The 27,239-nt window shown below is 49.5% G+C and overlaps 1 protein-coding gene across 4 annotated transcripts in view; it reads right to left on the reverse strand.

The window, feature by feature from the left end:
* Positions 1-3,316: 3,316 nt before the first annotated feature.
* The window catches only part of HDAC8 (histone deacetylase 8), a 119,053-nt gene continuing 95,130 nt past the window's right edge, over positions 3,317-27,239 (reverse strand). For 3 of the 4 annotated variants that reach the window (XM_045030405.1, XM_045030402.1, XR_006582220.1), the window contains 2 exons: positions 24,408-24,513; positions 3,317-3,848 (listed from right to left, as the gene is read on the reverse strand). In XM_045030405.1, the coding sequence (XP_044886340.1) occupies positions 3,826-3,848; positions 24,408-24,513 (129 nt within the window). In that variant the 3' untranslated portion in view covers positions 3,317-3,825. Of the gene's footprint in view, positions 3,849-24,407; positions 24,514-27,239 lie in introns of those variants that run through there. The other variant, XM_045030406.1, reaches the window with a different exon arrangement.

Consider the following 27,239-nt stretch of genomic DNA (forward strand, 5'->3'; position numbering starts at 1 on the left):
CATCAGGGTGGGTAGGAATGACAGGGGTGAAGGAGCGATGCAGGCCCTGCTTACCCTGCAGCTGGCCCTGCCTCCACATCAGTTGTAGTAAAAGGGGAGTGCACTGCACAGGATGCAGGGATTGCTGCGCCCGGTGCTATGGACCGAGGACACCAGGAAGCACCTTTTGCCAGCCCAATCCCCCTTGAAAAACACACCACGAAGCAGTCTGTCCCTTTGGTGCCTTGCCAGGCTGCATTGACCAAGCTGAGCCATTTAACACTGCCAGCTGGCTTCCCCCAGCTCTGTTGCTGCAACGCAAAGACACTGCAAAAAGCAACCACCGATGGGCTCCTAGTACCCAGGGATAAATCAAAGGCTCTTGCCCCTATGTTTCTATGTCCTTCAGACTGTATGTGAATGAATGCACATGCATGTACACCCCAAACCAAACCCATGTACAAGCCAAAACCACCGGACAGATATACAGGGGGACAGATGCACTGACTAGATAACCATCATTAAAAACAGCTGCAGTGGCAGGGACTCCTGTTTCTGTATGTTTAAGGGAGCGCCTAGAGCAGAGGTGGCGACTTTAAGCAGAAGGCAGGCATGGGGAGGAACTTGGCTTCCCCCAGGGTCATAGGTCTAAACCAGCTGGAGCTAGCATTTCACAGCTTGGTAACCACATAGTCTTGTTTTGCATCTAGATATTGAAGTTTGCTTCCATCTTCTCCGTGGAACAGACATGGGGACTGCAGGGTAGGCAGTGCTTTGCCATGCACGGCCCTGTCTTCCTGTCTCCAATACCAGACCCACAATCCTTGCAGCTTGGCTCCCTCTCTTTGGCGCAGGTAATGTGCAAACAGCACATGTGCCTTGCTCTAGCCACCCCATGGAGGGCTCACGGGTACAGCACATCTCTGTGTGCCAGGCAGAAAATGGGTTCTGCCAACGGTAACGCTAATGCTGGCAAGTGCTTTGCACAGGTCTTTAAGGACATTAGCAAGGCTGCTTTAGGCTTCAGAGCAGCTGCATCTTGCGAGCTGCCCCACCTGAGGGCTCAGAGCCAGGCCCAAACCCCAGCTCCCAGGGCTGCAGCTCATGGCCATTTCAAACAGAGTTAAAAAGTTAACCCTTTCTTTCTAGTCGCTCTCCTCAGACACACTGCCACCTTTAAATGTAACCACAGGATCTGCTCCCTTCCAACCTAGCTTTTCCTGCCCTGATGTCATGACCACAGCTTTGACACCTCACACTGATTTCCACAGCAGCACACTGACTGATATCAAGCAACCCGGTATTATGACTTCAGATTTGGGGGGGGGGGTACATGGGGGACAGCCTTTGCTGTCACACTTCTATTCAAGGAGAGCAAAGGAACCCCCAGAGACAATCAATCCCCTTCCCCTGTTCCAGGCTGCCTTTCCCCATGTTTGCTCCATGCTAGTTATTCCCTTACGGATTCCAGGATTCGTTGGAGTTTCTTTTTTTTAGTGGGAGAGGGGGAGGAGGAACTTCTAAACCAATAGACAACCAACTAATGCCAACTCAGCAGGACAAAGCTGACTGCTTGGACCACCCTGCTGCAGCCCAGGGGCAGGAGGCACTAACAGCTTTATACACAGTGCAAAAATCACTCTCCAGTTGGGCTGGGATTTGTTTTTAAAGGGACACGACTAATTTTAAACATTGTTTCTTGCTGTTCTGTTCCTAATAATCCCACAGAATCCCCCTGGGAGTACGTGTTTTCCAGCTGAATTTCTCTCTTTCCAGTTTCACAATTTGTTTTCCATCTGCCGATTCCTAGGGCAAAGGAGAGAGGTTGATGTCAGGTTCTGCTACGAGTTGTTCATCTGCCCCAGGAGACAGACCTCTGTGCGTTTTCCTTGAGGGCTGGTGTGTGTGAAGGGGACTGCTCAGAGCTGCGGGAGGTGGCAGGGGACAGCGTAGGATCTCACTCTTCATAAAACAGGAAGCACATTTTAAGTGAAGTTGAGTTATATTTGCACCACTTCTGACATTCTCCCTTCCCTGCCTTCATCACGTTCCTCAAAAAATAACCTCCCACCTGGAAGACGTTTATAGGGGAATGCCCCATCTGCAACTCATTCACTCCCAGGTCTCCAAGCAAGCGCTGCACAGCCCTGCACAAAGAGCTGGGGCTTCCAGGGCCAGGGTTCTAGATGCTAGTATCCGTGAGCTACATGGCCATTCACATCTGTTTGCACTGTATTTTGTCAGCAAATGTTCCTGCTGGCACTGGGCTCAATTCATAAATTTTCAGATCTGGAGTCAAACCCTCCTGCATTTCAGGGTGGCTGGAGCTGGCGTGGCTGGCTGGCACTCTGCTGTTGCTCCTGCATTCAGAGACCACCACACTTCACATGCTGCTGGAATCGCCTGGAAGAGCAGAGCCCGTCTCCAGAGAGGCCACTCTAGCAGTGGCAGTTGATTGGCAAACAGGCCCTATGGTGAACGCAAGGTACTTTCTGCGGCATGGCAGATGTTTATCAGCTGGATCCACTTCTCCAGCTTCTGGTGGTGATTATACAGTAACTGCCTGTTCAGGGGATGTGTCCCAGCTATCAGCAACAGAAATAAACGGCCTCCTGGGGCTCACTGGCAGCTTAGCTTGTATCTTGGCCCCCAGCCAGGGTCTGAGTGCAAGCTGCCTGTTGGTTTCCTGGCTGCAGGAGGTTTAGGCTGTGGTGACAAGGCACTAGCTGTGAACAGAGCACCAAAGAGGGCCATGTTGGCAGCTCATCAGGAGCCAGAGGGCTGCACTGACATCACTATGGGTCAAAACCACATCTACTGACAAAAGCACTGGGTGCTCAGCCTGCACTTAGCCGTACTCCTGTCAGTGCAAGTGCTCCTAGAGAAGGTGGCTCCTAGCAGGTGAAGCCAACCTCCGGAGGCCAAACCCCTGGAACAAAGGGTTAACTGTGGTGTCCGGCTCCCTCAGCAGAGCGCAGAAGTCTGGATAACGAGCTCCAGTAAGCCACTTTCTTCCTCCGGCAACTACAGACCAATCAAGCCCTTTCCCCAGCGACGGAGAGCAGATGCTGGGCCCAATTCCACACGGGGTAGCCTGGGTCACTGAGAGCTAGCAGTGCCCCGGTTAGGCTGCCTGGGAGCCCCAGTCATGCACCAGGACCCCACTCTGTTAGGTGCTGAACAGACCCAAAGCAAAAAAGACAGTCCCTGCCCCACAGATCTTACAACGCATGTATAGGACAACAGATGGCTACAGACAAAGGGGGAGTCCAGGGGCACAGGGAGCTGATACTGCGCAGGGTGATAGGCAGCTTGCAAGGACACGGGACACCGCAGAAATATTTCAATTCTTTTATTTGTTTAAAAACACGTTTGTGGCTCCCTCCCCAGATAAGGCTGCAGCCAGGATTACAGGCCCTGTGCCTATCGCTCAATGTATCCCCTCTGGAGTTCATGTCACAGCGTCTACACCTACAGCCTGTGGTCCCACCAGGAGGGCGGCCCAGTACAAGTGGCACAGGTGCCAGACTGTGGAGAGTCTGTGGCTCAGAGCGGCCCTCACCCACCACCTCCCTTAAAAAAAATAATTAGAAAAATCATCTGCAAGAATAAAAGCAGTTTTGTAAAAAATAAGCCGGAATCTGTTGGAACAAGGGGGTGGAAGTTGGGAGCTCCCCTACCCCCCAGCACTGGGGCCACTCACTGCTGCTTGGAAACGTCAAAAAAAAAATAATTTCTTCCAAATTTCCCCTGCAGCCATGAAGTCCGCAAGCTGCTCACATAAACACACTGTCTTTGGCACAGGAAACGCTCCACTGTTGTGGAAACATGAGCTTTCCTTTTCAGCTAAACCACATGCTTCAGATTCCCTGTAAACAAAGGGAGAGAGAAAACAACATTTACATTCAGACTAGCTTCAGTCTCACAGGGAGGCAGACCAAGGTATTTTTTTGGCTGCATACAGGGCCTAGGGTGACCAGATGTCCCGATTTTATAGGGACAGTCCTGATTTTTGGGTCTTTTTCTTATATAGGCTACTATTACCCCCACCCCCTCTCCCAATTTTTCACACTTGCTGTCTGGTCACCCTAATAGAGCCCTTTGCTTTGTCTTCAATGCTGCTGTATTCTGATTGGGGCTTGTTCTTCTCCTTAAAAACCCCAGGAAGAAGGGATTTTCGAAAAGTGTGTTGGAAAAGCATTGATGTGAAATCCAGCAGGGCTGACCTCTGGGAGATTAGAGCGCTGCTTATGACATGTCCCTCCCCTGTCACTGGCAGAGCTGACAAATCAGTAAGTGATACAGACACACTAGCTCTCAAAGCAGATTGAATTCCCACCACGCCAGACAACATCTTGTTCTCATTGAGGGGGGTTGTGCAGGGTTCCACAGCTCTCTCTCAAACCCAGCTTTAAGGGGCTGCTAAGGGGAACAAACCATTTTCATTAAGCATTCAGACTGGAGACTAATAATTAGTTCAGATGTATCAGCCATGAACCCTTAATTTCTTTAGGTCTTTGCTTGCTCAGGATGTCCTATAGGGCTGGAGGCACTGCCTGGCCTCCTTTCTCTGACAACCCTCCCTGGAAGTCAATAATGATTCTGTCTGGGTAAGGGACGCAGGATCTGATTATTAACTGGAATCATGTTGGATCACAACAAGCTTTGAATTTTAGTTCTCTGATCACTCTTCTGTTGGAATTTTAACAGCTTTAAGCTAGGGTTAGAAAAAGGTCTTCAAGACCCGGGTTTTAAGGGGCATGTCGATTAAATGCCTGGGTTTGAACCACATGGCTGGTGTGGAGAAAGTGAAGTGTTATTTACCTCCTCACATAACATAAGAACCAGGGCTCACCCAATGAGATTAACAGGCAGCAGGTCTAATACAAACAACAGGAAATGCTTCTTCACACAACGCAGTGTCACTCTGAGGAATTTGTTACTGGAGACACCGTGAAGGCCAAAACTCTAACTGGACTCAAAAAAGAATTAGGTAAGTCCCTGGAGGATAGGGCCACCAATGGCTATTAGCCAGGTTGGGCAGGAACATAACCCCATGCTCTGGGTGTCGCTAGCCTCTGTTTGCCAGAAGCTGGGAGTAGATGAAAGGGGATGGATCCCTTGATGACTGCCCTGTTCTGTTCATTCCCTCTGAAGCTCCTAGCACCAGCCACTGTTGGAGACAGGACACTGGACCATTGGTCTGACCCAGTATGGCTGTTCTTATGTTCACATAACCCCTAAACATGCAGCCCTGCTGACAAGAGCTGTAACCGTAGTAGATCTGCCCACTACTCAGCATTAGGACTGGCTGGCATGCAAATGTGAGGCCGTGATAGGACACCAAGGTGCTGCAGTAAGTGATGCTGGTGATTCTCTGACTTCTTTTTCTGAGGCTTGACCATCATCCCTCTGCAACATGCTAGCATGACTATTGCTGAAATCCTCAGCCAGGTCCCCATCTCCTGTCAGCAAGGCTCAAAGGTCCAGTCCTCCCACCAGGAGCAGTGTGTTGCTGCCTGCCTGTCGCACAACTCTGACTTCCCACAGAATACTGACTCAAGTTCCAGGCCTTGGTCCTTATCTTCAAGGCGTTCCACAATCTGGATCGAACAGATGAGACTATTGTCAACAACTTTGCTCCTCTGGCATGCTGGATCTCTCTACCGTCTGCGCAGGAGAGAGCTTCCTCAGGGGCCAACCTGAGTCTGTGGAACAAATTCCCCCAGGAACTAAGGACCATCACAAACCTCCCCTCCATCCGCTCAAAGGGCCAGACACATTTCTTTGGCCTGTCTTCTCTAATATAAACAGGTGGCAGCATGTACAGAATTATACAAACCTGCAGACCCAAGCACTGTACTGCACACTTCTCCTCCTGGGAGCGGACATGACAGACGTTAGCCGCTGCTTATTGAATGACTAGCAGGTACTCAGGTACTCCAGTGATGAGCGCAGTGTGAGAACCCTCAATTTTCCCAGCCAAGATCAGTGGTCTGCTCCCACTGAAATCTAAGGGAGTTTCTCCATTTTCTAGGCTTCAGTGGGTGAAGGGATCAGGCCATAAGATGGTAAAATACACGTGGGCTTAAATTGTGAAAGTCAGGAGGCCCAAGTCCACGTATGGACTGATAAGCGAATCGATTACTGACCTGACAGCCCTACATACAAATGGATACCCTCTCTAGTGACACGACAACATATACAGGGCAAGCTTCCCTCCCACTGCCCTGTGGACTCACCTGGTCCCTGACCCTGAGAAATCTTCCCAATGGGTGACAGACTCCACTGGTTATTCAGTCCTACTCCTCCATGCTGAGGCCCCAGTTGTAACAGTGGCTTTTGTGATGGGAACACCATCCATAATCATCCCCACCACTCTTGGGAGGCAGGGAAGAGGTAGTACAGATGGGGAACCGAGGCCCAGAGAAGCCAAGGGTACATCCACGCAGAAACGCTAGTCATACAGAAGTAGGGCTGCAGTTGCGCTGCTGTAGTGTAGACACTTACTGCAGCAATAGAAGGGGTCTCCCATTACTGTTGTAACTCCACCTCTCTGAGAGATGGTAGTGGTGTCTACCCAAGGGCTTAGCTTCATTAAATAACACAGGACACAACATTTTCCACAGTCCTGAGTGATGTAGTTAAGCTGACCTAGCTTTGTAGCACAGACCAACCCATAGTGATGTGCCTAAGATCATACAGGCAGTTTGGGGTGGAGCAGGTCTCCAGAGTCTTAGGCTAGTGCCATAACCACTGAGCCATCGTGGGAAACAGAAGACTAATCTCGTCTCCCTTTGATGAGCAAAAACCCCTGTAAGCCCTTGGATCTCCTCAAAGCAGCTGCAGTGCCAGAAAGGTGAATGGCAATTCTCTATCTACACACAAGTGAAGCTCTAAGTGAGATCCTCAGCAGATGTAAATCGGCATCAATGGCGCTGAGGATCTGGGCCGATCTACAGCTTTTATTCTTTAGGTCTCATACAGGAAGAAGTGCCTGGGGCTTCCCAGGACTCTTGGCAAACAATTTGGCAACTCTAGCTCAGTTACTTTCAAATATGCAACAACTACAAACTGATAAAGACGGCACACAAGCCTGCGCTGGGATTCCCTCCCCCAATTTTAACACTACCAATTTCTCTGTAGACTCACTGCTTTACATCCCAAACAGATCATAAAGGCTTTTATTGCATGCCCGAGGAATGGATGCACCACTGTGTAAATTTATTGCTTTGCACAGTAGTTAGGGTCTGTTATGACCAGCACAGACTTGGCTGGAAAAGCCGACAGCAGCCAGAACAACTGAGCAGTCAGCAAAGCAAAGACTAAAATTAAGAACAGACTTGACTGTGTTTCAGAATTGCTGGCCCATGGTCATCGCTGCCCTAAACAAAGCCAGTGGGACCCTCTGCTTTTCACAGATGGAGACTCGTGAAATTATCATCATCTCGCTACGTCACCGCATGCTGATGGTGCATCACACCACAGCAGCTTAACAATGTCACTTCATTTGGGTCTCTCCCTAGCTGCTGGGAGGACAGAGGTCTCTTTCCTCTCCTCCTCCCAGTTCTGGATTGTGACCCAATACATGCCTGCTGGTATGGAGGGGAGGACAGCATTTGAGAAGCTAATCCCAGTAGCTTTCTGCTCTGCCGGAGCCACATGTGCACTAGGCAGCATACCACCATGCTCCTGAGTGGGGTATTGGCCGTGTGACTGAACCTGGCACCTTGGGATCTTAAAGCATGAGCCTCTCCTGCCTGAGTTAAGAGACTAACCCAGGCTGGTCCAGGCTCAGCCACTATTAAAGGAGGGCAGAGCACTGCACAGGGAGGGACTTGCCTGCTCTTGATGGTCCAGGGCACTGAACAGAATGAGCTGAGCGCTGACCAGATACATGCACCCCAGAAGAGGAGCTGAGATGACTGCAAGTGGTGTGTAAACACTGGGCTGAAGCCCTCTCTCAGGCAGACACACATCTTGGCTCTGGATCGTTTGGTTGGCTTGTTCACCAATTGATTTATATTTACTAAATAATGAAATTAAAGCTCTAAAGAAAGGAGAGGGCAGAAAGAAAACACACCTTACTGCAGAACAGGACACTTCGATCTGGGCTGCTGCCCTGCATGCCCCAGCGTTTGATGGCTCACTGTCCCAGGCCTTTGTTATTCTCCATTGTTCTGCTTTTTTGGCACCATGGAAAGCAGTTTGTTTTATTTTCTGTTCTTCAGGCAGCCAATTAAGCATTTCAGGCACATTTAATCAGTGATGCTTTCATTTTATTTGTTTCGGCCAGACAGCCTCTAAACACTTGGCAAGACTGGTGCCAACTGGCGAGCACATGCTGCATTCTTACACAACGGCCAGCTGAACTGCATACGTTTCAACAGACTTGACAGTCTAACTTCATTTAAAGAAATGAACCCTTAGGCGATTCCGGCTTGGAACTGCAGGGAGAGGAGTGCATGTTTATATACATCCTACTCTACGCTGGGAACACTGTGCCCCTCAAGACTGTTCACATCCCCGCTCTTAATCAAAATATAATTTAAACTGGGGTGGCTGAAGCCTGTCTCACGGGTCATTTAAAGGATTCTATAATGTGACACATAACTGCCTTCACCTTTAATACAGAACTACAGGCTCCCAGCATACAATGCTCCACATAGAGCTGCAGTTGGGTCATGATGGAAAATAACATGGCAGGAGCTGTACTCTCTGCAGTTTGCACATTAGTACTCAACATGGACTGAGCATGGGTGCAAGTGGCAACATTTCATGCAAATTAAGTGAGGTTCTCAGGTTCCTAGCAAATTACCAACACAGCTCTCAGCTGTTGCGAACCAGTTCTTGGCACCTAAAGTGCACAAGCAAGGGTGCACAGGAAGAGGCGGTTACAGTGATGTTACACAGGCTGCAGCAGGACCAGCAAAATTAGCAACAGCCAGTGTCTGGCTAGGTGTGAGGGCTAGTCAGCCACACCTTAGGGTGAGGTCATTGCTTAAGAGCAGAGGAGAGGATGCACATTTTTGTTGACAGAAGTCAGGGTGCAGGATCTCTTCATGAGGGGGCTGGCCCCCTGTATAAAGCCAGGGTGTTAATCAGATTCCCACTGATTTACACTGGTTTCCCACAGTATTCTTGCCAGCAAGTTAAAAAAGTATGGATTGGATGAATGGACTATAAGGTGGATAGAAAGCTGGCTAGATTGTTGGGCTCAACAGGTAGTGATCAACTGCTTGATGTCTAGTTGGCAGCCAGTATCAAGTGGAGTGCCCCAAGGGTCAGTCCTGGGGCTGGTTTTGTTCAACATCTTTATTAACGATCTGGATGATGGGATGGATTGCACCCTCAGCAAGTTCACAGATGACACTAAGCTGGGGGGAGAGGTAGATACGCTGGAGGGTAAGGATAGGGTCCTCAATGACCTAGACAAATTGGAGGATTGGGCCAAAAGAAATCTGATGAGGTTCAACAAGGACAAGTGCAGAGTCCTGCACTTAGGACGGAAGACTCCCATGCACTGCTACAGGTTGGAGACCGGCTGGCTAAGCAGCAGTTCTGCAGAAAAGGACTTGGGGATTACAGTGGACGAGAAGCTGGATATGAGTCAGCATGTGCCCTTGTTGCCAAGAAGGCTAATGGCTTATTGAGCTGCATTAGTAGGAGCATTGCCAGCAGATCAAGGGAAGTGATTAATCCCCTCTATTTGGCACTGGTGAGGCCACCTCTGGAATATTATGTCCAGTTTTGCCCCCCACCCCCACTACAGAAAAGATGTGGACAAACTGGATAGAGTCCAGCAGAGGGCAATGAAAATGATCAGGGGGCTGGGGCAAATGACTTACGAGGAGAGGCTGAGGGAACTGGGCTTATTTTGTCTGCAGAAGAGAAGAATGATGGGGAATTTGATAACAGCCTTCAACTACCTGAAAGGGGGTTCCAAAGAGGTTGGAGCTAGGCTGTTCTCAGAGGTGGCAGATGACAGAACAAGAAGCAATGGTCTCAAGGTGCAGTGGGGGAAGAGGAGGTTACTCACCTTGTGCAGTAACTGATGTTCTTCGAGATGAGTGTCCCTGTGGGTGCTCCACTCTAGGTGTCGGTGCGCCCCTGTGCCTTTGATCAGAGATTTCTGCAGCAGTACTCGTACCGGCCACGCATGCTCAGAGCCTGCCCCCCCGCTCTGAGTATACCTCTAGTGAGCATGCACGGCCGGTTCCCTCAGTTCCTTCTCTACAACGGAGGCTATCCCAACTCCGAAGTAGAGGGGAGGAGGGTGGGTAGTGGAGCGCCCACAGGGGCACTCATCTCGAAGAACGTCAGTTACTGCACAAGGTGAGTAACCTCCTCTTCTTCTTCGAGAGATGTCCCTGTGGGTGCTCCACTCTAGGTGACTTCGAAGCAGTGTATCTCAAGGAGATTGGGACTTCGGATCTGGTAGGAATGCAGTAGATAATACTGCCCTGCCTAATCGAGTGTCAGAGAGAGGGCCCTGAGTAAGGGCGTAGTGTTTGACAAATATGTGCTCGGAGGACCAAGTGGCTACTCTACAAATGTCAATCAATGGTACTTTACGTAAGAAGGCTACAGAGGTAGATACAGATCTAGTGGATTGTGTTCTGATCAATGCTGGAGGTGTAACGTTTTTTATCTGATAGAGTCATATGCAATCGGAGATCCAGTTTGAAAGTCTCTGGGTAGAGATAGGCATGCCTTTGGAACGCTCCGCGATGGAGACAAAGAGTCTAGGAGAGTTTGTGAAGGGTTTGGTTCTGTCCAAATAGAAGGATAAGGCCCTGCGCACATCAAGTGTGTGTATTGTGGCTTCGAAGGAGTTTGCATGTGGTTTCGGAAAGAAAGTTAGTAGATGTATTGGTTAATTGATGTGAAATGAAGCGTGAACTTTTGGAAGGAATTTCGGGTGTAGGAATAGGGTAACTTTGTCCTTGAAGAAGAGCGTATATGGTGGATCTGCCATAAGGGCTGCTATCTCTCCTGCCCGTCTGGCGAAGGTAATCACCACCAAAAAGGCTGTTTTCATCGAGAGGTGCAATAGGGAGCAGGTGGCTAAGGGCTCAAAGGGTTGATGAGTTAGAGAGGACAATACTAGGTGAAGATCCCATGGAGGAGTAGGTGGCTTAATGTCTGGATATAAGGTTTGGAGTCCCTTAAGGAAACGCTTGGTGATGGGATGAGCAAAGACCGAGGTATTGTCAACTGTATCATGAAAGGTTGTGATGGCAGCTAAGTGGACTCTGATGGAGCTGAAGGAAAGGCCGGATTGCTTAATGTCCAATAGGTAGTCGAGTATGCAGGGAAGAGGTGCCGAGGTAGGAGACAGTTGTTTAGTTGAACACCATTCTGTGAATCACTTCCACTTTCGGAGATAGGTGGTATGGGTGGATTGTATTCTGCTGTGTGGAAGCACCCTCTGAACTTGGTCAGAACAGTCTAGTTCTCGTTGGGAGAACCATGCAGGTACCAGGCTTTGAGATGAAGCATGGAGAGATTCGGGTGAAGAAGCCGGCCGTGTTGCTGTGATAAAAGGTTCGGGATGAGAGGCAGTGAGATCGGTGGTCGAATTGACATTCTAGCAAGGAAAGGGAACCACGGTTGTCTCGGCCATGAAGGTGCGATCAAGATCACCCTGGCAAGGTCCGTTCGTATCTTTATGAGGACCCTGTTGAGCAATGGTATTGGGGAAAATGCATAAAATAAGTCCCGGTGCCATGGGATCATGAATGCGTCTCCGAGGGAGTGTTTGCCCAGTCCCGCCCTGGAGCAAAAATTGAGGCATTTCGTGTTTTTCGCGGTTGCAAAGAGATCTATGGTTGGGTGACCCCAAGTGCGAAATATGTTGTAAATGATTCCCTCATCTATCTCCCATTCGTGCTCCGAAGGGAAACGTCTGCTTAACTTATTGGCAGTGGTGTTCATCACCCCTGGGAGATAAGCAGCTGATATGCGGATGTGGTTCGCAAGGCACCAATTCCAGAGTTTTATGGTCTCTGAGCAAAGAGAGTGGGAGCGAGCCCCTCCTTGTCTGTTTACGTAGAACATGCAGGCAATGTTGTCTGTCATTATGCGTACATGCTGATTCTTGATTAGTGGCAGGAAGTGGCGGCAGGCATTCCGTATAGCTCGAAGACCTAGAACATTTATGTGCAGGGAGGTCTCGGAAGGAGACTATAGCCCGTGGACTGTTTGGTGAGAGATGTGGGCCCCCCAGCCAGTGAGAGACGCATCGGTCGCCATTATCAGAGTTGGGGAGGTCTGGAGGAAGGGGACTCCAGAGCAGAGGTTGTAGGGGACTGTCTACCATAGGAGAGAGTCTTTGACTCGGTAGGGTATGGCCAGGTGTTTGTTTAATGAGTGCACGTGGCCAGCCAAGCTTGGAAGCACCTCATGTAGAGACGTGCATTCTGGACCACGAAGGTGCACAAGGCCATGTGCCCTAGTAGTTGGAGGCAGTCTCGGGCGGTGACCCGGGGGCTGTTGCGAAGTCTCGTAGCCAGCAGTTTTATGGTATTGAATCGGTCGGGTGGGAGAGATGCCAGCCCGGTTGTGGAGTCGAGGCTCGCTCCTATAAACTCCAGGTGCTGGGTAGAACTTAATATGGATTTGCTTCTGTTTATTTGCAGGCCCAGAGATTGGAAGCAATCGATGGTGAGTTGTGTGAAGCGGAGGGCTTCGTCGAATGTGGAGGCCTTGAGAAGGCAATCGTCGAGGTAAGGGAATATTATGACCCCTTTTTTCCTGAGGTAGGCAGTGACTACCGCTAGGAGCTTGGAGAAAACTCAGGGGGCAGTGGAAAGCCCGAAGGATAGAACTCTGTATTGGAAATGCGTTGAGCCGAGGGTAAAACGAAGGAAACGTCTGTGGGCCGGGTGGATAGTGACGTGAAAATAGGCATCTTGTAGGTCAAGGGCTGAAAACCAATCGCCCTGCTCCAGGGCTGGAATTATGGTGGTGAGAGTAACCATCTTGAACTTTTGCTTTTTGATAAATTTGTTGAGCCGCCTGAGGTCGAGGATCGGTCGCCATCCTCCAGTTTTCTTTTCTGTTAAAAAATGGGAGTAGAACCCTTTCCCCTTGTGGCATTCGGGCACGAGTTCGATAGCCCCCAGATGAAGGAGATGTTGTACTTCTTGCTGGAGGTGTAGCTCGTGAGAGGGGTCCCTGAAGAGGGACAGGGAGGGTGGGTGGGTGGGAGGTAAGGAGAGGAAGGGGATAGAATACCCAGTTGTGATGACCTCTAGAACCCACTTGTCAGTGGTAATATTCTGCCATTGGTGCAAAAATGGCCGTAGGCGGTGTCCAAAGATAGTTGTAGGTGGTGCATACGCTGAAGTTGGGACGATGTTTATGAGACCCTCGACCAAAGGTTCAAATCTGCTTATTAGTTGGAGGAAGTTGGAGCATCCCGGAAGAATTGGGGCGACGCCGCTGATATCTGGATCTCTAGCGTTGGTGTTGCAGTTGTTGATCCTGAGATCTTGTGAAATGCTGAGTATATGGGCGGTAGCGTGGACGGTGGTAAGGTCGATATCTGTACTGTCGCCTTCTGGTCATAGGGGTTTGGATTCCTAAGGACCGAAGAGTTGCCCTTGACTCCTTCATTGAGTGAAGCACCTCATTCGTGGTGGAAGCAAAGAGTTTAGCACCATCAAAAGGGAGATCCTCTATGGTACTCTGAACCTCGCGAGGAAAAAGGGAAGAGAAGAGCCACGAACCTCGGCGCATGACCACCGCCGTAGCGGTGGATCTTGCTGCGGTATTGGCTGCATCCAGAGCTGCTTGAAGAGCCTTGTGTGATATGATTTGGCCCTCGGAAACTAAAGCTGTAAACTGTTGTTTCTTCTGGTCTGGAATGTGTTCAATAAAGTCCATGAACTTCTTATAGTTTCTATGGTCGTACTTTGCCAGAACTGCGGTATAATTAGCAATTCGAAATTGTAAGGTTGAAGAGGCATACACTTTGCGACCCAGCAGGTCTAAGCGTTTGCTTTCCTTGTTGGCTGGGGTATGGCGGAAATACTGTTGTTTGTTCCTTTGATTGGCTGCGTCCACTACCAGTGAGTTTGGCGCAGGATGTGAGAAAAGGAATTCAGAGCCCTTAGAGGGAATGAAGTATTTACGGTCCGCTTGTTTGCAGGTAGGCTGGCTTGTGGCTGGAGCCTGCCAGATGGACTTAGCGGGTTCCAGAAGGGCTGCATTGATTGGTAATGCCAGTCTGGATGAAGAAGAGGGTTGCAGGATGTCCGTTAACTCATGTTGTTGGTCTGGTACTTCCTGTAGATTGATTCTAAGCTCACTGGCAACCCTTTTAAAGAGATCCTGGAATTTCAAAAAATCATCTGAGGACATTAGAGGGGAGGGAAGTAAAGCTTCTTCAGGCATTACTTCAGTTGGTACTTCAGTTGGTACTGGGTCAGGAGCAGGAGTTAATTGATCCTGAGAATGGGAGGGTGCCGCCAAGTGAGTCATATCATTTGGACGTTCGCGTCTCGTCGAATTGGAATAGTGGGTGTGCTGCCGAGGGAAAGATGCCCATGGGGCCCAATACTGCCATGGTTGTGGACAAGGCATAGGCGGTGCCATCCAGGGGTTAACACACCAGGAGGCAGGGTCTCGAGGACAGTCTGAGACAATTTTCCTGTGCCCGCGGGTGACAGGAGTCCGAGGATGGAATTCTGATTGCATTGAAACATCACCCTGTAGTTCAGACTCCTCTTCACTGGAGGAAGGCTGTTCAGACCCTGAATCATTCATAAGGGAGAAGCAGTCTTTAAGGAAGGGCGATTGCAGCATAGGTGACTCTAAGAGGTCACTTGACTGGGTAAACGGCAGCGCTGAGGCAGCTGAAGGTGAAGGCTGATAGAATTGCTGTGAGGGAACCTGATATGTCGGCACCGCGTTTGTCGCAGTGCCGATGGGTGCCATAATCGAGGCAGGCAACTGAAAGCCTGTCGCCTTGGCACCGGGGCTTTGCGCTGCCGCCGAAAGCACAGTCGGGTTTAATGCGGTGCCGGAGGAGCCCGGCTCGTCGAAAGTGCTCAGGCGGGGGAGCACCGGTAAGGAGACCATGGATCTGACCGGAGAAGGTTTGTGTCTAAGGGCTTCTTTTGAATTTGACAGAAGGTGCCCTCGTTTTGCTGTTTTCTTCTGCTTTTTAGAAGTGGGAGAGCTGTGTCGGTGAGCGGAGGCAGAGTCTGCGCCAGGGTCTGAGGTGGACCCTAAGGATTTTTGAAGTAGAATAAGTTTAAGTTTTAGCTCCCTGTCTTTTCTCGCTCTGGAGCTTAGTTAAGTGCAGTGAGTACATTTTTGGGGAATGTGGGTCTCCCCCAAACATTTTATGCACTGTGAATGTCCATCCGAGAGAGGGATAGCATCCTTACAGGAGGAGCAGTGCTTAAAGCCTGTGGAGCCAGGCATGTCTGAAGCGGCTGAGAGTCGGGTCCCGCGGTGCCGGCCAGGGGAGTCGGTCCCGCAGCGGCGGCCGAGCGGCTCGGGTCCCCCGGTGCCGGTCTGGGGAGTCGGGTCCCGCGGCGGCAGCCGGGCGGCTCGGGTCCCCCCCGTGCCGGCCCGGGGCGTCGGGTCCCGCAGCGGTGGCTCGGCCCCCCCCCCCATGCCGGCCCGGGGATTCGGGTCCCGCGGCGGCGGCCGGGCAGCTCGGGTCCCCCCCGGTGCCGGCCCTGGGCGTCGAGTCCCGCGGCGGCGTCCCCCGGTGCCGGCCCGGGGAATCGGTCCCCAGGTGCCGGCCCGGGGAGTCGGGTCCCGCGGCGGCGTCCCCAGGTGCCGGCCCGGGGAATCGGTCCCCAGGTGCCGGCCCGGGAAGTCGGGTCCCGTGGCGGCGGCTCGGCCACCCCCCACCGGTGCTGGCCCGGGGAGTCGGGTCCCGCGGCGGTGGCTCAGCCCCCGTGCTGGCCGGGGGAGTCGGGTCCCGCAGCGGCGGCCAAACGGCTCTGGGAGTTGCCCCCCCCCCGCGGTCGTGGTCCTGGTCCTGGGGGAGTGGACCCGGTCCGGCCCCAGGCAGTGTGGGGGCAGGGAGGGGGTGGGTTGTGGGGGGTGGATAGGGGTCAGGGCGGTCAGAGGGCAGGGAACAGGCTGAATGAATGGGGGCAAGGGTCCCGGGGAGCAGTCAGGAAAGAGCAGAGTTGAATGAGGTGGTGGGGGCACTCAGGGACAGAGAGAAGGGGTAGTTGTATGGGGTAGGGGTTCTGGGGGGCCATTGAGAATGAGAGGAGGGGTTGGGTGGGGCGGCAAGGGGCAGTCAGGGGACAGGGAAGGGGGGGATGGGTCAGGGGTCTCGGAGTGTGTGTGTGTCAAGGAACATGAGGGGTTGGATGGGGCACGACCCCCCCCCGGGGGGGGGGGAGGGAACCCGTTGTTAAAAATTTGGAGGGAGGAGGGAACCCGTTGTTAACAATTTGGCAGCTCATCACTGGGTATACTCAGAGCGGGGGGGCAGGCTCTGAGCATGCGTGGCCGGTACGAGTACTGCTGCAGAAATCTCCGATCAAAGGCGCAGGGGCGCACCGACACCTAGAGTGGAGCACCCACAGGGACATCTTTCGAAGAAGTAGTCTGCGTTGCATATTAGGAAACACTATTTCACTAGAGGGTGGTGAAGCACTGGAATGGGTTACCTAGGGAGGTGGTGGAATCTCCATCCTCAGAGGTTTTTAAGGCCCAGCTTGACAAAACCCTGGCTGGGATGATTTAGTTGAGGTTGGTCCTGCTTTGAGCAGGGGGTTGGACTAGATGACCTCCTGAGGTCTCTTCCAACCCTAATCTTCTATGATTCTATGATCTGAGGTAGGGATTGGAGGAATTAATTTGCACTACTGCACTTCTCCATTCAGCTGAGTCTTCTTATGAGGAGAGGCTGAGGGAACTAGGATTGTTTAGTCTGCAGAAGAGAAGAATGAGGGGGGATTTGATAGCTGCTTTCAACTACCTGAAAGGGGGTTCCAAAGAGGATGGATCTAGACTGTTCTCAGTGGTAGAAGATGACAGAACAAGCAGTAATGGTCTCAAGTTGCAGAGGGGGAGGTTTAGGTTGGATATTAGGAAAAACTTTTTCACTAGTAGGGTGGTGAAGCACTGGAATGGGTTACCTAGGGAGGTAGTGGAATCTCCTTCCTTAGAGGTTTTTAAGGTCAGGCTTGACAAAGCCCTGGCTGGGATGATTTAGTTGGGTTTGGTCCTGCTTTGAGCAGGGGGTTGGACTAGATGACCTCCTGAGGTCCCTTCCAACCCTGAGATTCTATGATTCTATGATTCTCTTCAGCACTGACTCAAATTGCAGCCTCACCAAAGCAGAGAGGTTGCCCCCTCCAGCATGCAGGGGTCTCTTCCCACTGTCTGGCTACTGAGAGATAGACAGGCAGGGAGGACAGGAACACCCAGGGTCGGACTATATGATCACAAATGGTCCCTTCAGGACCTGGAATATATGAATCTTTAAGCCTCTGGTCTCCCTCAAGTTCATGAACTGAAATTCCATTTCCTTTAAAGCTGGCCTTGCGCTCCCAGTGCTGAAGCCTCTTCCAGTGATAAACAAGACTGACATCACATCCAGTAAGTGCAGTTCCCAGGGCACTATGGCACCTGGAGGAAAACAGCTGATTCCCAAACAACAGGCGCTTGCAGCAATGAATATTACCCACCTATCACCGGAGTCAGAGATGGGCTCTGCACATTCTCATGCTTGGGATGTACCAATGGCGCAGCTTCAACTGGCAGAACCTTCTAGCAGCAGTGCCCACTAAAGCCCTCCCACCCGCTTCTCTCAGTGCTCCTGAATCCTGTTAGGGCAAGACTATAAAAGGGGATGCTATACTCTGGCCCCCTTCCTTGATCCAAACCGGACTCCAAGGAAGAGAAGGCAGCAGGTGGGGAGTGTGAACATGCAAAGTCCATCTCAAGGAACTCCGGTTACAGCTGAGTAACCTTCAGTTCTTCTTCAAGGGGCCGTTACACATTCCCAGGACTTCTGCAATGTCAGATCCACAGCACTCCTGCCTCTGGACTGCATGCTAGTTACACACTGACTGTCATACTGAGCCTCTAATCTGGCTGCCAGATCAAGGGAACAGGGTTTCGTAAGGGCGTATCACAAGCTGCAGGTGGCAGCGCTATAGATCTCTAAAGTTGGGGCAGGTCTAAGGTAGGCCACGGACACTGCCTTGGCCCTTGTGCAGTGTGATCCAAGCCCCATTGGGACAGGAACAGAGATCTGCTGCACCATTCCTCCACACAAAGCCTCACCCACATACACAGGCACTCTGATGCGACTGATTTCTATTCTTTCCCCAGAGGAGCTGCACAGTGTGGGTGATTTATGAACTGCTCAGACCTGTCCAGCTAGAAAGCTGAGGCTCTCCTGCTATCTAAAGCATGTAACTTTGCATCCCCTGAGTGAGGTCTAGGGAAAATATACCGGCAAGTTAATGGACTGGTTAAGTGAAATTCTGTCACCACCTCAGAGAGGAACTGATGGTGTGGATGAAGAACCACTTTGTTTGTGGAGGGCTATAAAAGATGGGGCAGCTGTCAGAGCCTTTAGCTCACTTGTTCTTCTAGCAGATGCCATGGTCACAAGGAAACCTGTCAACTGAAAAGTGAAACAGGGAACATTGTTCCAAAGCTCAAACAGAGCCTCCATGAGCTAAGTACCAAGACTGAGGTCCCATGTTGGGTGGGTTCTTTGACTGCAGCATAGACATTCATCAGTCCCTTCAAAAGTCTCTGTACTGCATCATGACTAAATCTGGGCTGTAAAGTAATTAAAAAAATGAATTGGGATTAATCGCGCTGTTAAACAATAATAGAATACTATTTATATACTGGTAAATATTTTTTGATGTTTTCCACATTTTCAATATATTGATTTTAATTACAACACAGAATACAAAGTGTACAGTGCTCACTTTATATTTATTATAATAAATATTTGCACTGTAAAAATAAAAGAAATAGTATTTTTCACGTAATACAAGTACTGTATTGCAATCTCTTTCTCATGAAAGTTGAACTTACAAATGTAGAACTGTATTTAAAAAAATCTACATTTATAAGTTGCACTTTCACGATAAAGAGATTCCACTATGGTACTTGTATGAGGTTACTTGAAAAATACTATTTCTTTTATCATTTTTACAGTGCAAATACTCAGGACACAAAGGGGAAGGTAGAGCCTGATCTAGCCTCAGACTGTGGATCTGAGGTGGCTGTATGAGAGGCAGTACCAGCCCTGATAAAGGAAGGATTGAGCCAGGTGAGGTATTTCCCCCAGGGGAGTCGGTACATGCTCTAGGGAGGGGTTCCTGTATATCTGGGGAAGCCTGCACCTGCCAGGGAGTGGGTTTAGTAAGTTTCCCCAGAGAGGAAAACAAAAGAAGAGAAATTGGCCCAACCATCTGTGGTTTCTTTCCAGTATCTTTCTGCCCTGAGGACAATGTGTTCCATGTTGTGTGAAGGGCTTTCTGATCCGACTGTGGATCCAGGTGCTGAACCTAAGCGACTATGGTAATCATGGACCTGGGAGGGACCAATGAATCCAAGGTGACTTCAAGTGCTTCATTGGCAACACCTCTGGAACCCAAAGCCTTGTTTCCTCAGGAATATAAGTCTTAAAAAAGGCTTTTGCCCTCCACATTGCCCCTTGATGTGCATCTGGGTTCCAAGGCATGAGGCTGAAATTGCAGAACTGATCCATCAGTGTAAAAGCTAGTTAAAGTGGTACTGGGAATCATCTGTTCTGACAAATCTGGGACACAGAGCTCTGGTGAGGCTCCTGGTCTGTCTGCTACTGTGGCTGGAGGGAACTGAGGTAGGCAGAACACAGCATCACCTTTTATAGCTTTACCCTCAGAACAGTCTGGAACAGAGGAGCGCTCTGACGGGCACCATTTTGAGAAGGTTCCACTGGTCCACACTGCACCACTGGCATATCCCGAGGGTGGAAACATGCAGAGTCCATTGGAAGACGAGTACTTAGGATTACATGGTGTGTTCGGTCGCAGGTCTCAAGGGCTTTACAGAGGTGAGAAAATACTAATTCCCACTTTACAGATGGGCTAGAACATCGAGCCAGTGCTGTCTCACCAATCTGCTCACAAGGATCAGTGTAGCAGCCCCATCTCTTCCTTCTGCTCCCAAAACCTAAGCACACTGGCTGTGCAACATGTGTTGTGGGGACACATGCTGCAGTGCTGCTGCTGAGCACAGGGCTCCAATATGGCAACTCAGATTTCTGCCATCAAGCTAGATGAGGAGGAAGTTCCCCTGCAAGAACAGCAGGCCTGAGGGGAGGCGTATGTATGAAGTCATTCTGTCCTCAGCTGCTAGCCAGGGCAGGATCGCTCCCTACAACGTGTTCTCCAGGGCGTTGGTCAGTCTCATTCTAAGTGACCCAAAGGATGGAGAAAATTCCCTAGCCAGTGGTAGATCTCACCACTTCCTCTTCCTGGTTTTCACCCTGTTGCTCCCAGTTAAGCTCCTGCACCATCTTATATAACTCCTCTCCCTGCTGCTTTCCATCCTTCATGCACCTGCACATTTCTACCACTGACTGGCTGTCGCTTTGCTATACATATTTGTTTCTTGTAATGCTTCCTCATAACCAAACTCTCTAGCTCCTATCCCATTTTTCTGAGAGGAAGGTGCCCGGCAGCTTATGCCCTACCATAGGTTGTTCTAAGTAGGGCCCTATACTGATGGGTTACTAGATTTCTGCTCAGTGAGGCAACCTTATGTATGCAGCCCAGCAAAGCTTTGGCTTTTTTACTGCTATATTGCATTCCAAGCTCTGTCTCAATTGTTTTCCACTAATTTGCCTAGTTACTGCTGCTTTCCCATGCCCTGCATCTCCCTCCCATGGAATATCTGTGCTTTGGATCTGCCCCCCCACCATGCAGTCACTCATTGTTTTCCCAGGATATCATATTTTATTTCCCATTTCCTCTGTGTCCCTTTGTAAGGTTCTCTCTGTCTCTCCCGGTCTATCTCTGTTTGACTCCACCCTCTCTTTAAATCATCAGCTCAGGTGTAGGTTTAGTCAAGGCCAAAGAGCACCTCAGGTTTAGTGAACAGTTCTCTTCCTTCAGCCCCTCCTGGATGATGAGAGCCAGTATAAAACAACTGACACAAACTACTAAAAAAGTGATCATCAGTGACTCCCTTTCTCTTGGAAGTGAACTTGCTATAGCCCACTCTGAAAACACAAGTCAACATAACCAAAATAAACCCAATAGTTGATGCATAAAATCTTCCCAACTATCTTCCTTTCTTTGACTTTCCTTTCCTAGGCCAGCTCATTGAGAAAGTAGCTACGACCAAGATCCGAAAACAGGCGACACTGGTGGTCATCTGGGACTCTTTGCACCCAGGCGTTAGACTGGGACACAGAACAGACACCGCTCTAATGGATGAGCTCCACATCCCCAAGAGCACCTTCAGGGATATGTCCTACCTACCCTCCTCTTCAGTATTACATGGAACCACTTGGAAAGATGCCAAGACACCCTGGGCTCTGCTGCCAGCAATATACCAACAATGTTCAGCTGGACATTTGGTTTTTTAACATGCAACCGGCACCACCACAAGGATGTTCCAGCACCTTCAAGAGATCAGCACCAGGAGAGCAGCTGACTCAAACTGAGCTCAGGCTGGGAAGAGAAAACATCCTAAGGAAATAGCTGAACCCCAAAGCACCTCCCTCCCATCCATCTGCCTTCCATTCTTAACTGCTGCTAAGCCTCCAGGTCTGTACTAACCCTGGACAAGTAGGTAGTGAGCTAAGAGACTTCTCCCCTTTCTTCCTAGGGTAACAGGCGGTATAGAAAACCCTGTGACTAGATAGACACAGGCCGCATGTATACACAATTTTTCTGTTTGCAGTATAACTAGCTTGCCCTCCATCTGTCCTCCTCAGGGGCTCCCTTCTGCTAGCAGAGATGCCTGTGTGTGTTTGGAAGATGATTACAGCTAGGTGACTAGAATCCATCCCCCAAACGCTCTTACAATCCAGTTAACAATATGATCATACCACATGGCCCCATTCTACTCCATCATCTTTATTTTTCAACCTTCTTTTAACTGAAAAAATTATTCTAAACATATACACTGAAGTATAAACCACCAATTTACAGTTCATGCTAGAAGCAGCAGTCCTTTCTCTGGTGTGATTTCAGTAAAAGCAGGCTTTAATTTAGAGTGCATGAGAGACAGGGATCTGAATTCAGTTTGGCAAATGGAGCTCTGGGCACATGGTTCCTATTAAGAATGTCCATCTGGATCTTCCACAAAGGCCCCATGCCTTTTGCATACATTTTGAATGATTTATCATGTACAATACAGAGGCAGAAGTTCTTTCTTCCTTCCTTCCCCACAACTGTTTAGAGGTGATTGTAAATCCAAGGTGGTAATCATAAACCACAAGTTTGTACAGCACTCCAGAATGCCAAGACATTCCTAAAGTTAGACTCTAATCAAATTTATGGGGGGAAGAGTACATTATTGAACAGAATACATGATGCAAAATAATCTGCTCCCCGAGTTTACATCATATGTAGTCCTCAACTCCTGTGAGCTACCATGTATTTCTGTACGGAGCCTCATTTATCTCCCTAGCATGAATGACTTGTAGCACTGTGTGTGTTCACAAGAGAACATAAAATGTTATACTTTTCAGGAGTCCCTTTCTTACAAAACAGCATCGGCACTAATCAAACACCCACTGTTTTCTCATAGGTTTGTTAATAGGCATTTGTGTTGTGCAGTCCAGCACACACCTTCTGATTTGTATTTTAACTGATCCAGCTGATACCAGGAGTTTTAAATGGACACTGATGTGACACAAATCTTTTCTACAGTGTTTCTACCTCTACACAAGATTGTTAAAACTGAATACTAAGGTCAAATTCACTGTTCCCCAGTACTGCTTTTGGTGATCTTTCTGCAAACCACTTATGGTTCATTCAGTAAAACAAAACTGCTCAGTTTCAGTTTCCCTGCAGCACATGGTCCTGTGGTGTATCCAGCATGGCAGAAGGGTACATTTTAGAGCAGGGACGGGCAAAGTTTTTGGCCTGAGGGCCGCATCGGGTTTCGGAAATTGTATGGAGACTGTGCCTCCCCAAACAGCCAGGCATGGCCCAGCCCCTGCCCCCTATCCACCCCCAACCCCCGCTTCTCGCCCCCCCCCCTGGACCCCTGCCCCATCAACCCCCCCACCCCCCGGTTCCCTGACCATCCCGGAACACCCACCCCTGACTGCCCCCTGCTGCCCCATCCAACCCCTCGTCTGATTCCTGACTGCCCCCCAGGGACTCCTGCCCCATCCAGCCACCCCTTCTCCCTGTCCCCTGACTGCCCCTGGAACCCATCCCCCAACTGCCCCCCGCCGCCCCATCCAACCCACCCTCTCCTTCCTGACTGCCCGCTCCTCCCCCCCCGGGACCCCTGCTCCCATTCAACCCCCCGTTCCCTGCCCTCTGACCGCCCCGCTCCCTGACCACCACCCCAAACTCCCCTGACCTCTCTCCAACACCCCTGCTCCCTGCCTCCTTATTGTGCTGCCTGGAGCACCTGTGGCTACTGGCTGCCCAGCTGGAGACAGCCACGCACCGCGCAGCACAGAGCACCGGGTCAGGCCCCGGCTCTGCAGCTGTGCTGTCCCAGGAACTCGCAGCCCCGCCGCCCAGAGTATTGCACCAGCGGTGGGGCGAGCTGAGGCTGCGCAGGAGGGGCCAAGAGCTAGCCTCCCGGGCCAGGAGCTCAGGGGCCGGGCACACGCCACTGGACAGTTCTGAACTGCTGAAGTGTGCTCAGTAAATGTCCCCAGAATTGGGCATCTTGAGAGGTGTGTGCGCAAGAGTGGGGAGTTAAGAGTCCCCTGTTGGTCCAGCAGAACCCAGATCTGTTGACCTTTGGGGCATGGGATAAACACATTTCTCTTGGCTGGTGCTCAGAGTTTTAGCTTTAGCAGACACGTGAGCTCTGTTGTTAACTAATTCTGTGTGCTTGCTTTAGTGTCTGTACAGCAGCCACAGACAGGTTAAAACAATGAAAAATAAACAAGCACCAGGCCCTGGGGTTTCTGCAGGCTGCCCTTTCGTACTGAAGACGACAGCTGTGGACTACCTTTTCTAGAATTCCACAGGCCACAGACCACAGTGCAGCGGTCACGCCTATAGAAACATTTGCACTTCACAACCAACCCGTTACCACATCCAACACTGGGCAGAAGATGGATGTCATTGTATATTATGACTTGTCAAGCACATGGAGTTCAGCTTCCTAGCCAGAGCCATAAAGATACTAAGAAAAATATTCTCCTCAATGTATTATTTTTGGATTTCGCAACAGCTAGTGGTCTGTCTCTCAGAACAGTAAGGTGGCAGGAGGTGAGGGAAGCTCACCTTTGATGATGCTGAGGATTTCTTGGACTTTGTGTGGCTCGTTGCGGTCTGGCCTGCAGCTCGGTGTGATCTCCAGCACGTAATCAGGACCATACTTTGTGAAAAACTGCAGGGAAAGGGAAATCAGCAAAGTCGTCACTGTGCAGGGCAGAAATGGTTTGGGTGAGGTTCAAGGAGAACTGTCCTGAAAACAATGCAGTAGGCGGAAGCATCTGAGGTGGGACTAGGGTAGTAAAGAGACTCCCATCCTTGTTGTTCGCTAGGTTCCAAGTGTGCTCCTGATATCCCAAAGAAAGAGCTTTTGTCTCTCTCTAATTTAGTGCTATTTCCCCATCTCTATTAAGGAGATGGAGTTTCTTCCCAGCTTTACCACTGATCCACTCATCTGTAAAATACCTCTTCCCCTCCAAGGTGGCTCACATAACTTAATTAATTAATGCATGTGTTACGGAGCTTCTACCTGCTTGAACTCTAACAATTCAAGTTCCATATATGAGCCATATTTTACAGCACTGCAGCTGTGAATACAATTTTATTTGTCATCCCCCATGGCACATACGGCAAATCCATTTAGCATTGTTATATCACACACATGGGTACCTGCACACCTTCCCGTATTAAATGAGAACACACAATGAAATCAACACTCTGGCTGGATTTCCTTGTGCTAGAGTGGTGACACTTTGAACCCACCCCCCTGCACAGCTCTAACACAATACATTCTTTCACTGGCATCCCTGCACACTGGGAAGGTGCTACATCAGATAGGAAATACAGTAAGGAACAGGGCTATGCACAAGGCTGTTAACATACCTCTCCATACAACGTGCTACAGATGTGCAACTAAGTCTATAGGAGAAAAACTGCAGTTTTTTATATTAATACAGAATACCATAAATTATTGCATGAGCACACAATACTGAGCACAGAACCAGCACATGGGAGGTTTTAAAAATTCAGCTGGTTTTGAGTTAAGTGTGTTAAAAAAATGTATACATTTGAATTTAAACTTAGCCTAAAAGATTGGCCAGTTTACGAGAAAGTAATTAAGCATGCAGGAATCAGGCTTATTCTATAAAATTAAGGGAAAGCCAAACTAGCTGTACTTCCCCATGTGATTAAATGATACACAGGGGGAATATAGGAAAGGTGTCATTTGGCAGCTCCAGCAGCTGAGATCCCCTGTTTATCTACAAATACGTACAGCACAGGCAGCAGCTGTGAAAGCTTTCCCCCATTGAGCCAATAACGTGCTTCAATTCTGATGATCAGCAACCATCTCCAGGAGAGGAGAAGAGAAATCTCCATAGCTCAGTTAGTTCTTAACTTTCTTGGCAGCCTTGGCAAGAAGTGCCAATTGTGACAACAAATTTTGACATGGACCCCTGTTCCCTAGGACATAGCTTCCAGATCACATAGACCAGACACTCAACACACAGCTAAGACTTCATTCAGTTCATTATTGACTTGGGTGGGATTTGAGTCTGTGACAGAGTTGAAAGGTTTTGTTTCTGGTTTCCACTCTCCTAAAACTATCCACGTACGGGTGCTATGATTGAGGAACACAAATATGGGTAACTGTGTTCTAAGAGAAGTGCTGGATGGCTTTACAGTGGAACAGTATTGGAGTTGTTTATTTAACCCTCCATTAAAGGATAAATATCGTATTTCAGAGGAAGTTGCAGCATATCTTTCATCATTTCATGCCCTCATTTCAGCCCATAAAACAATACAAAAGGACTAGGGCTGTCAAGTGATTAAAAAAAAATAGAATACCATTTATTTAAATATTTTGGATGTTTTCTACATTTTCAAATATATTGATTTCAATTACAACATGGAATACAAAGTATACAGTGCTCACTTTATATTTATTTTTTATTACAAATATTTGCACTGTAAGAAACAAAAGAAATTGTATTTTTCAATTCACCTAACACAAGTATTGTAGTGCAATCTCTATCATGAAAGTTGAACATACAAATGTAGAATTATGTACAAAAAATAACTGCATTCAAAAATAAAACAATGCAAAGTTTTAGAGCCTACAAGGCTACTTAGTCCTACTTCTTGTTCAGCCAATTGCTCAAACAAGTTTGGTTACAATTTGCAGGAGATAATGCTGCCTGCTTCTTGTTTACAACATCAACTGAAAATGACAACAGGCATTCGCATGGCACTGTTGTAGCTGGTGTCACAAGATATTTACGTGCCAGATGCACTAAAGATTCATATGTCCTTTCATGCTTCATCCATCCTTCGAGGATTTGCATCCATTTTCTGCTCGATAATGATCCAAAGCAGAGAGGACTGACATGTTCATTTTCATCATCATGAGTCAGATGCCACCAGCAGAAGGCTGGCTTTCTTTTTTGGTGGTTTGGGTTCTATAGTTTCCGCATCGGAGTGTTGCTCTTTTAAGACTTCTGAAAGCATGCTCCACACCTTGTCCCTCTCAGATTTTGGAAGGCACTTCAGATTCTTAAATCTTGGATTGAGTGCTGTAGTTAGTTTCAGGCTATGGCTACACTTACGGTTTGCAGCGCTGGTAGTTTGCAGCGCTGGTCATCCAGCTGTGCAGGGCCAGCGCTGCAGTGTGGCCACACTGACAGCTACCAGCGCTGCAGTGTGGCCACATTGGCAGCATTTCCAGCGCTGTACTGAGAGGTGCATTGTGGGCAGCTATCCCACAGAGCACCTCATCCCGTTTTGGCGCCGTTTTGGCGCTGAGTATTGTGGGAAGGGGAAGGAAGTGTGTGGGTCATTCCGCTTCCTGTTCCAACGCCCCGTGGTGCATCGCTTCACTTCCCAGCAGTCACACTTTCGCCGTCC

This window comes from Mauremys mutica, chromosome 9, assembly GCF_020497125.1.
Source record: "Mauremys mutica isolate MM-2020 ecotype Southern chromosome 9, ASM2049712v1, whole genome shotgun sequence".
Lineage (NCBI taxonomy): Eukaryota > Metazoa > Chordata > Testudines > Geoemydidae > Mauremys > Mauremys mutica.